At 42.9% G+C, this 12004-nt stretch overlaps 1 protein-coding gene across 1 annotated transcript; it reads left to right on the forward strand.

The window, feature by feature from the left end:
• Positions 1 to 964: 964 nt before the first annotated feature.
• On the forward strand, positions 965 to 3888 carry RRAD (RRAD, Ras related glycolysis inhibitor and calcium channel regulator). Its single transcript, XM_010216125.2, has 4 exons — positions 965 to 1323; positions 1411 to 1484; positions 1954 to 2158; positions 3008 to 3888. Exons 1-4 carry the CDS (start codon positions 987 to 989, stop codon positions 3283 to 3285), a joined length of 894 nt encoding a protein of 297 aa, XP_010214427.2. The 5' UTR covers positions 965 to 986; the 3' UTR covers positions 3286 to 3888.
• Positions 3889 to 12004: the final 8116 nt, after the last annotated feature.

Below are 12004 nucleotides of genomic sequence, written 5' to 3' on the forward strand. Positions count from 1 at the left end.
ACTTTCATGAATTTGATGGCAACGGTCCCTGAGGAGAGTCATGGGGATTTTCCTGTACACTGACCAGGCTGTAATCTTTAGGGAGCACGAACCGGAGTTATTCTGGCTGTAAAACATCTCGCATGTCCCGGTTGCTAGGTAAACAGTAAACTGTATCCACGCTTCTTGGATGAGCCACTGGCGCGCAAGGATGGGTATCTGGTTAGTTGTCCCCACACTTGATCACACGGGAATGACGGTGTCACCCAAGAGATAGCACTTGCACAGTCTCCTTGAGCGCCTCAGGTGAAATCGAGGGGAGAATTTGACCTTTACACACTGTGTTGGCCTCTGAGACCACCGTGGTGCACCCAAACACAGCCCCAAAACATCAAAGCAGTGCGAACACGGAGCGACACAAGTATTACTGCAATTACAATTACAACACGACCATTACCAGCCGGCCCGCTGGGAGAGCTGGCGGTGGCGGAGCGAGGTGCGAGGTGCCCCGAGGCCGCGACCCTGCGGGTCCCCGCGCGTCCTCGGCGGCTCCTCGCAGCCTCGCGGGCAGCGGCGGCACCAGCCCCCCCGCTGCGGCCGCCGGGCCCCCCCGCCGCCCCCGGGGCTCCCCCGTCACCGCGGGGGCTCCCTCCCCCCGCCGGGGCTCCCGCTGCCCACGCGGTCGCTGTCGCGGCGCCGCCTCGGCGCGTCACGGCGGGCGGGACGGGACGGGGCGGGCGGCTCCGCTCGCGGCATAAATAGGAGCGCGGCGAAGCGCGGCGGCACCGCTCGCTGGCAGCACCGGCGGCAGCACCGGCGGCAGCACCGGCGGCAGCACCAGCAACAGCGCGTGGCGGGGATCCTCTTTTCCTTCGCGCACCTCCCGCCTTCCTCCGGCCTGCAGCAGGTGAGGAGCCCTCCGCGGCGCGGGGCTGCGGGCGGCGCGGGGCTGCGGGGCTCGGTGCGGTGCGGTGCGGTGCTGACGCCGTCTCTCCCCTCGGCAGCCCATGACGCTGAACGGCGCGGGGCGGCGGCGGGGCAGCACGCCCTTCCCCGCGCAGCAGCCGCTGCACCGGCGCAGCATGCCCGTGGACGAGCGGGACCTGCGGGCGGCCCTGCCGCACGGCGAGCTCGCGGGGCTGCTGCGCTGCACCTCGTACAGCCCCGGCGAGGCGCCGCGCCACAGCTGGGCCTCCGACTCCTCCGACTCCGTGGTCTCCTCGGGCAGCGACTCGGACAGCAACGTCTACAAGGTGATGCTGCTGGGCGAGCACGGCGTGGGCAAGACCAGCCTGGCGCGCATCTTCGGCGGTGTCGAGGACTGCGTGGACGCGGAGGAGGCTGGTGAGCGCGGGTGGGGAGCGCGGTCTCGCGTGGGTGCCCGCAGCTCCGCATGGGCACCTGGGCTGACTCTGCTACGCTTGCCCCTAGGGAACACGTACGACCGGTCCCTCGTGGTTGACGGCGAGGAAGCCTCACTCGTGGTGTTCGACATATGGGAGCAGGTACTTGCCGATTTCTTGCTTCTCTTTAGACTGGCCCGCGGTTCACTATAGAGATGTATATGGGAATGGAGCAATTCTGCCTAGTTACCTACTGCACCAGACCGGTAACACTAAACACAGGCTTGTTCTGCGCTGCCTCAGCACCCTGCAGCCGCTGCCAGCGGGGTGGGCAGCCCCAAGCCCTGAGGGAGAAGCTCTCATTGCTGCGAGCAGCCCGAGAAATACTAGTCAGATGAGGGGGTCGTGCTCTGTAGTGCCGGATCTGATCGTATTTCTGGAAGCATGAGAATTGTTTTGTGATCTGTGTTCAAAATGGGAAATTTTTAGGAACACTTTGTGGAAACTGGTTTATTTTTAGAGACTCTCTAGAGTAAAACAAGAAATCTTTGTTGCTTGCAATAATTAAATCATTAGTTACAGTTATTGCATTGCAAATATAACAAGCCTATTCTTTTGCCTTCTGTTTTAGGATGACAGTCAATGGCTTCAGAATCACTGTATGAAGATGGGAGATGCTTATATTATTGTATATTCAGTGACAGACAAAGTTAGCTTCGAAAAGGCTTCTGAGCTAAGAATCCAGCTAAGAAGAGCAAGGCAAACAGAAGACATTCCTATTATTCTTGTGGGCAATAAGAGTGACCTGGTCAGATCCCGGGAAGTCTCAGTTGATGGTAAGAAACACTAATTTTACAGTAATATTTAAATTGGCAGCAGAGGCTTCAGAGGATCCTGATCTAGTAAAACTAGTCCAGTTTTGATGTAGAAAAATGTATAATCTGAGGCACACTTGAGACATCATGCCAACAGGTCTGTGTTGAGGGATTCTGTATGGTGGAAAAGTGATGGAGATAGTGGTAGAGGATTTCTGGCTGTGCTGGCCAGAGTAATGCTCTGAGCTGCAGTGCAAGAGAATGCCTCAGGGCTGCAGCTCCAGCGTAGTGCTCTGTGTAGGATTTATTTTGGCCCAATATGAACTGAAGAGGCCTGGTTCTGCCGTTCCCTGGGTTAAATGCTCAGTAGCCTGAGCAGGGGACTGATTAGAGCTTATCAGGAGATTGTTTTCAGGCTGATGGCAGTGCATGGATAGTGATGCCACTACTTTGCTCAGATTTGTCACTTTGTCATTATTTGCCACATGGCAAACATAGAAATCTGCATGTTTTGGAGTTGCATAGTTATCCCTGGAACATCAGAGACTGAGCATCTTCTGTTGTCAATGCAGTCCTAATTAAACCCAGAATCTACAACTTCATGGCCTCTAGTGACAGCCTGTCTATAGAACTATTGTTGCTTTATGTTCAGTTCCCATAATCAGGTCATATTCCTGCCAATACCACAACAATAAATGAAGTGTCAAAACCATCACTGCAAACTTGTTCCTTCCTACCATATAACAAAGCTCTCCTGTGGTAATAAATACTCTCTCCTTATTTCTAAGTCAAATATAGTCCTCTCTGCCAGTATAAATAAATAGAAAATGCCAGTTTCCACTCAGGTCCCTATTTTCTCTTCCAATCCAGAGGGACGAGCCTGTGCGGTGGTATTTGACTGCAAGTTCATTGAGACCTCAGCTGCTCTTCACCATAACGTCAAGGACCTCTTTGAAGGTATCGTTCGGCAAATCAGACTGCGCAAAGACAGTAAGGAAGACAACGCGAGGAGGATGGCCAACACGAAAAGAAGAGAAAGCATAGGCAAAAAGGCAAAGCGCTTCCTTGGGAGAATTGTGGCCAAGAACAACAAGAAGATGGCTTTCAAAGCAAAATCAAAATCTTGCCATGACTTATCTGTGCTTTAGAAGTTTTCAGCAAAGCCAGATGTTGTACATGGCTGCTGGAGAAGCATTTGACTGTTCTCAAAAGTGTATGGATCATCCTCACGGTGATAAAAGAATGACTGTCTGAGACTCTTAAATGCCTTAAGGTGCACAAGCAAGACTGGAAGTTGTGTTACAGTGTCTGCTTCGTTGATAAATTGCTTAAGTTTCAATATGTGCAAGTAAATGAACTAGCAAGTGGCTTCCCAAGCCCACACTTTCACTGTGTACATATATGATGTCCTCTTGTCCTGTGGATACCAGAGATGCACAGATAAAGGATGATAGAAAATGAAGTATCACCTCAGACTTTTCTCATTTGCAGAGCAAAACTTGAAAAATGTACGCAGGCTCGTACACTCTTTTTAGTATAAAGCAAACAATGTTAAATCTTTTTAAAATTAAGTGTAGGGTGGGAGGGTAGAACCACCTTAGAATGGGAGAAAGCAAATTATATATATAGACTTAAATACAGAATAAATATCATTTTATGAAGTTAATTTGCACTTCCATTAACTGTTGTTCAATTAATTTGTTACTTGTTTACAGGCAGATTTTATAATAAAGCATTATTTCCTGTTATAATCTGCTTTTTTTCATAGCATGGATAGAGAACAGCCTTTTTATACTGGCTTTTTTTCCTCTGCTGTACAAAACTATACACAGATTTCAAATGATCTGTGCAGACTGACACCTGGTAAACTTCTGGAATGAAATGAATCAGGAATACTTGGCATCTATTCCTCTGTAGATAGTTTTCTAGAGATAAACCCTACTTTTATTACTTTTTTGAATATCCTACTATGAAAACTTGTATTGAAGCAGAACAGGAGCTGGACCAGGACCTCTTTTACTGTTTATCTTCAGCCTTGTTCTCATGTCAGCTCTGGCAGGAACAGGCCTCTGTATAATGCCGTTAGCTAGTCTTCTGTACATTGATATATTGAAGCCTATAGTTTTCTACTAAAGTCTTGCTTCCCTTGAAGGTTTTGTGTTCTGGTCAAAAAGCAATTCTCTCTTTCTTGCCTCTCTGGTGGCAGTATAATTCCCTCTCCCATTCATCAGGCTGCAGATGTATTTCAGTGGTTTCAAGCAGAACAAATGAGCTTGGCTAGGCTGCTTGAAAGAGGTAGAGGCAGAGCCTCCAGTAGGTATTGTGGCCTTCAGTACTGTTATGTTCATAGTCATCTTGCATCTCCATAATTCTCCCTATTCACTCTTTATGAGGTTAAATGCTTAGCTAGAAATCATGTCTCAGTGGAAGACTTAAACTTACTATGTTTGTTTTGTAAATTCCCCTTCATAGGATGCATTCCCTCATTCTTCCAGAAACTCGCTTCCCCCATGTCAATGAAACAGAGGCTCCTGTGTCTCTCAACAGCTAAATTCAGCCGAGGAGAGGGAGATTGTTCAGGCTGCTTGGGAACACTTTTGCTCATGGTTTTATAGTCGCTGATCTTTCCCACCCAGCAGCTCCAAGGCATTGCCTGCCTTATCTCAGGACAGGCTTCCATGAGCCTGAGCAAACTCCTCTCCACGGGGCTAGGCCGGTGCCTGGATGCTCAGCAGGGAACAGCTCGTGCTGTGGGAAGCGGCGGCAGGTTTGGCTTGGCAGCGCTCTGTACTCTGAGTCCACAGAATTAGTGTTGTGCTGCTGCTGGAGCCGCCTGGTCAAGCTCTTTAGCACGTGTTGCTGTTAACAGGGGTGTCACATCAGCCTTTGTATGGAGAGAGGTGTTTACTCTGTGTCCTGGAAGTGAATAATTCTGTCCCACTGTTAGAACTTCCACTTCCCTGATGATACAATGTAAGCGAACTTGGCTTTTTTCACCAATCTTGATTCCTGTCACTATTTTCAGCAGGACATCTAACCACTGTCAGAGTATACAGAGCACAGGACATCCATTTACATTGAAGATTTGACTGTTAACACAAAAACAATGCCCTAGCACAGAAAAATCTGCAGCAAAAAAAGTCCAGATTCATGTGCATAAATCTATGCTCATGATAAAGTTAATAACAAAACTACAGTGTCATTTCCTGTGTGCTTGAAAAGCTTTTCATTGTCTTATGCTTTAAGGATAGAGGACAGTAGAGGACTGACATGTTTGATTTGATACGCAAGACAACTGCTGAATTCTGAAATATAAGAAACATGATTCTGGCCCAGCGTTTAAGATGTAGCTTTTCACAAAGAGCTGAGCATCACAAAGATGTGTCACTCTTGACGCTGCACCAGTGCAGCTGCAAAGCCTCTTCAAGGTCATGATGAGCAGCTGTGCTTTCGCCTACTCTGATCTACAAATCAAATAATTTTCTGTGTTCATGAATTCAAAAGATTAGGTTTAGACAACTCTTAAGCCTGGAATATTCACGATGTGCTCTAGCACATTACTAAAGGTTATTTTAAACTGTGGAAAAAATGTATTTTCAAAGTATGTCATATAGGTACTATGAGAAGGAGTCACTCTCAAAGAACTAGGTTGATCTATAATGTATTCTCTCAATAAACACTGAACAATAAAATACTTATTTGAACCATCATTATACTGTTTTCATTTGTTTATACAGTGCTTAGCATAATTCAGCCATGCTACGTGAATAAGGAGAGTGTTCATTTTTACTGCAGCTCTAATAATAACCTGCTCTGGACCAAGATTATATTCTACGCTGAGGAGATATTGCCATGAGTACTATTCTGAAGAGGTTTCGTAGCTCCTAGGGGCTTTTTTACCCAGGAAAGCCTTACGTTTTTCTGGTGTCATTTAGTGGAACTTCAGGCACAACAAGAATTCAGTTACAGATACTTACGTGGCTAATGTCTTCAATAATCAACTCCATTTCTTCAAGGAACTATTTATATGTTTAAGCATTTGAAAGTTGTCCACGGGTTTTTGTAATTTGTGATGTTTTATTGGAACGGATACTCAGATTCTTGCCATTAATAGGTGTGAATCTATGCTGGGAAAAATATTGGGAGTCCCAAGCAGCAGTACTTACTTTCTCTTTATTTATTATCAGAAATGAGTGGCAAGGGTAAAAGCAATGTGAGCATTTTTAGTTTATGCCGGTGTACCTCAGTTTTAATTTGGAGGGACAGTTCACACAGCCATTTAATCCTTACTGCCTTTACTCCTGGTGCCAGCTCAAGTTCCTATTACTGCTAATTGTTGTGGTGGATTTTGTGTTGGCACAAATCCATTTGGAACAGCTCTAATTATGAACATCTACAGTGGAAGGACACTGCCTTTTATGTGTGACACATATGTTAGGTAAATAAAGACTCCTCCGCTTGCTATTGCTAAGCTAGGTTCTGCAAATTTTTCACAGTATGAAAAATGTGAAGAAAATCATTCTTCCACCTGCCAAAAACTAAGAAGCATATGGCCAAGTCACATAGAATTAGATGAAATGTTAGCTATGGGGGGAAGACTTAGTACCACCAAAAATGTAGTTTTACTCAGATGTATTTTCTCAAAATAACCCTAGAAAAAAAAACAACCCACCATCTACATAGTAATGTTGCATAACACAGATGGCTGTGTTTTTCTGAAAATGAAAAATGGTGAATTAATGGCGATTAAGAATCCAGTGTATAATAAAGCTGGGCTAAGAGGTAGTCCAAGGAATGTAGGATAATACTTGAAATATGCTGAGATTGGTGAACTGGTAACTTTATTCAGGGTCAGTGTAAGCTTAACTGCATGTGCTTCACAGAGACCTCACTGAACCTACATTTGCAGTCAAAGGTCTTTGCATTTCAGGACTGTCATTTAATTTCCATTTTACTTTATCATATCTAGGGTTATAATGGACAGTATTATTCCCTCTTTAAAGAATTCCATTCCATTAAAGAATTCATCTAAACTCCAGAACTACTGAAGTTAGTATTTCTAAATTTCTAAAAATTGAAATTGGAAATGTTTTTAACTGTCCTTGTGCCTTATGACATGGGCATTGAATTTAGAAACACAAGATAAAAAAAAAGGAATATATTTAGATCACAACAATTAAAAAATTAAATGACAGGTATTTAGATTACAACAGTTTGATTTGTTTGATACTACAGGAGTAGCTATAAGAGTAGCTATACTTCTGCCAATCAAGGATGCAAAAAGCATGAAATTACAGAAATGCATCTCCACTAGAATGCACAGAAATGTCCAACACCACCCCAATATACAGGAGTTCCACTTTAAGTTCACTACAGGCCTGCTCTGGAGTTTATTGAGGACTGTGCACCCATGCTGCTCCGTAAAAGAGTGAACATAACTTTCTTTGGGTATCAGTTGGGTGGTGAGCAACTTTCTCACATTTTTTTTCAGCTCTTTTCTCAGTATCTCAGTTGTAGGGCTCCCCTTTGTCACAAGCTTTTCATGTCAGCTTCTGTTTTATCTTTCCAGCCTCCATGGTTACACATTGTCACCCTTACAGCAGTGGCTCTGTGCTGGGAACGGGACAGTGACACTCTCCTCCTGCTACATGACTTACTGAAAAACATTAGCTGTCAACACTTGTAACATGAACCTGGTCCCCCCGCTCATTGCTCTACATAATATAGTCCAGATAAAAATGTCAGATTTTGCTGCACATAAGTCCCTGATTAAGACAGCATGGCAAATTAAATTACTCTCTCCTTTAATGTCAGGGTTACCATCGCATGTGCAAGGCAAAAGAGAATGGAGGATTTGCAGCTGACTGGTTCATGGAAAAAAAAAATAAAAGGGATTTGATAAAACTTACGCAGCCCGACAGCCACATCTTGCCTGAAAGTCTGACACATGAGATCCAAAAGAGAGCAAGATAGGTGCTTTCTATGTTTCCATGACTTTCAAAGCCACTAATGAAAACATTTTATTCAACAAATCAACGTTTCTGCGCATGGTTTACAACTCACAGCCTGCAACATTATAGCAGTCCATTAAATTCACGAAGGAAAAACTGGTTATATAAAGAAAAAATCCCACAAACACTGGTTTTGTCAATAAATCAGGGCAAAAATGACCCAGCTACAGACTCTGCATGTTGCTGAGGCAGTTGGGTCTCCAAGGCACTAGTACAGCCGTTCCTGTGTCCTGCCTGCCTGATTTTGCGGTTGGCCCAGTGTGCAGCAGAGCTACCTCAGGCTGCTCCCTCCAGCTCCCTGGATTCCCACGCAGAGCTTTGGGAGCCCACGACCAGGCAGCGGCAGCAGCGAAGAGCCCCGAGCCAGGCGTGCTGCATCCCTTACCCCGCGACACCGGCCACGCAGCACGAAAGCCGAGCTCACTGTGTAAGCTTGTTAGAGAACTGCTTAGTTCCAGTGGTGTACTTGAAATTTCAGGAACAGAGTGTTTAGCACGTCCTACATCACTTCATTCCCAGCCACTACCTGCAAAGTTGGGTTTCTTTCTTTTTTCTCTTACGTAGTAACTCAAAACATAGTACTAAAAATCAGAGGGAGAGTACAGAAGTGAAAAAAAAAGACTAAATCCTTGAAAACAAAGACTTAGGAAGAAAATATGCAACAATGTACTTTTAATTACTTCAGAGATGTCATTAGAGGAATGTCCTGCTCATGTTATTTGCTAAAATCACCTTCAAATCCGAATATGCTAGGAGCTTTGCAATGAACAATTTTATAATCAGCTTTCAGAAAATGAACTGTAAATTAAATTTCTAGTTAATCTCTACAGATTCTTAGTAATTGGTTTTTAATTACAAGGTAAATAATTAACTAGCAAGATTCTTATTATTTTACTTCCGAAGTTCTGTTCTGCCCCTCAGGAGCAAGATGAGGTAAGGAGCATTTTATTTTTAAACCAAAAAAAATGGGAGTAGGCTCATTTGAGTTGTATTCTTGCCATACTATGGGGAAAACAAAAATAGTATTTGGCATTATGAAAGTGTTTAAGTACTATCATGAAAGTGTAATATGCTTGCAGAATAAGGATAGCATTTTGAAAACAAAATAATTTTGCATAAGGGCACAATCACGCTGTGACACAAATGTAAACAAGTACAAAACAGTTCTCCAGGCTGGTCAAAAAGTGCCCAACGCTCCTTCCAGTGATGATTTATTCTACCTTATTTCATCTTAAGGAGCTATAAAAATAAGAGTGATCAGGTATCTGGCACTAGAGCAAGAAAGAGGGACTATATTAATCACAAATGAATTCAACATTGTTGTTTAGGAATGCTCTCAGTATTCACAGATCATCAGAGAAGACAAGAAATTACTGAAATAACAAAGTAAATTAAAGTAACAGACAAACACAGCTTTTATAGAACAAAATGGATGTAAGAATGAGTTTTCCGAAGAAAGGGATACAGTCTAACATCTGTAACTTTATTGCAGGGATAATAGTATTGCAGGGGTAGCAGATATTTTGCTCAACTCTATTTCTTCTTTGATAATGATTTGATACTTTAGGAAATTAACCATTAATTTTGTATCCATCTACTGCTTCTCTTCTGGGGATATAACAATTTATTTTAAGCTTAAGCTTATCTGACATTTTCAGTATTCTAATTAGAAGTAGAATCATTTTATTTAGATAAAGGAAGAAATGATTCTATAAATTTGCAGCACAATATTGTATACTCTTTCCCTATCTTTGACTATAGCAATTAGTTTCATTTTTATAGATTTCTGGCTAACCCTAGTGAAGCCATTAAGAGTTTTCTCTTAAACTTTTAAGTGGGCTCTGTAAAAATTACAAATTATACATAGAAAGAATTTGAAATCTCTGCTTCTTGTTACATGTTTTGCACAAGAATGTTTTGACAGATGGATGCATTCAGACAGGGAAATTGAGAAAATGAACCCAGTAAAGATTTCCTGATTATTTTTGCTTCCAATTTCTTGAATATTTGGATGACTAAATGCAAAACTATGCTTCTATGTCTGGCAGGCAATTAGCAACAACAAAACTGGGGAAAAGTCTTTCATTTTATTTGATTAAAAATAGAGCTGAAGTCTGAGCCCTGCAAAGGGCACACTTTATGTGGCTACATTACTGAGTTAAAGGGAATATCTAAAAAATCGAATATACGTACTGGAGCATATGGGGAGCTGACCTCCCCAGGTCGTTCTCAGCCGCCTCCCGGCAGCGCGTGCGGGTCCCGCACCCTCGAGAGCTGCCCAAAACGCCGGGAGATCCCGGGCACCTCCCCGGAGAGGCGCCCTTGGGCTCGCAGGACGACGACACGGTCACGACCCACGGCAGAATTTACCCGAGCTCTCCTCTCACTGCTCCAGAGACGTGCACAGCTACAGCCCTTCTCTACCAGCCCATGGGCACTACAGAATACACCAGTCAAAACTGCAACGGGTATATTACTTGTAGAGGCAATTTTAATACTACATCTACCCCAGTATACTGATATTTAGGCACTTGATACTATTGAACAAAATCCAATCTAACATGTAACTATACATTTACAGCACCACTGCTCTAATGACTGATGTTGGTATCAGGAGGTCCTTTGGAGTATTACTCTTTTTTGTGTAATGCAATATTTTTTCTCAGAAAAATATATTTTAAAGATATCAGGAAAATACAGACAGATTTAAATAGTGCCCAGGATCTATACAAAAAAAAAGAGAAATGAAAAAGATGCATCCACAGATGGATTTTGTTGCCTTTCACCATGGGAACAGTCAATGATTTGCATTTAGTCAATACGTTTAATTTAGCTTATAACAGGGATGCAATTAAGCCAATCTTCTGACACTAAGTCAAACAGCAGGCACAACTGCCTCTAAAAGCCTGTTTTCCCATACACCACTCTTTATTGTTCACTTTTAACTAAACATAAACATTTCTGGACTGAGAACTTTCTAATAGTTACCTTTCTCTCTTCATAAAACAGTGTTTGCAATAACATTTTCTCATCTTGAATATTGTTAAACATAAACCTGCTACTTTCAATTTTCTAGGATAAATGAACTTCTATTTCACCCTGAAATCTTTTTACCTTTCACAGGGATATTTAAATATCAGGTTTCAGTTATCTAGTTGGTGCCTACAGAACTATCATCAGTCTAGTTTATGGCTGAAATGTTACTTGCTACAGCATTCCAAGGACATTAGCAAGCTCATTCTCCTATTTAATGAATATGTGTTAGCTGAGATTCCTTATAAATGTCTGCCCCTTGCAGATATCTGTTTAAGGCCACTGAGGTTTCACTGATTTAAAACATGAATGTGGCTTCTTTAATTAAAATTCTGACCTTAAAAGAAATAGCATCTCTTGAAACTGTAAATAAAGAATTCTTTTTTTGAGCCTTCCTTTTGACGTAACGGCCTAGGTGCAAATTTATGTTACCACACTTACTACTTGAGAGACATCAAGCTTGCGGGAGGCAATATTTTCCTGAAACAAATTAGTCTGGCACAATTTGTTGTGCCACTGCAATACCTGCTGCCAGCTGAGAAAAACAATACATTATAGCATTATGTGATATTACTGGCAGTTTTATATACAGGAAGTGGTATTCTGTGGTACAACCTGTAAGTATACCTCAAACCTTCAAAACAGGTCACCTGAAGAGGTTGTCCTCTTTTTATCCATTAAGAAGACTTGTCAACAAAATCTGCTTGTTTTCAGAAGCATCGAAAATGATGAAACCTCCCTTTATTTTTTCTACTACTATTTTTTTTACTACTGCTTTTGGCAGGGTGGAAACGGTGCTTGCTTAAATGTTGTATATTCCAAG

Source organism: Tinamus guttatus, unplaced genomic scaffold, assembly GCF_059628265.1.
Source record: "Tinamus guttatus ecotype Peru unplaced genomic scaffold, ASM5962826v1 Tinamus_guttatus_pri_ptg000389l, whole genome shotgun sequence".
NCBI classification, from domain to species: Eukaryota; Metazoa; Chordata; class Aves; order Tinamiformes; family Tinamidae; genus Tinamus; species Tinamus guttatus.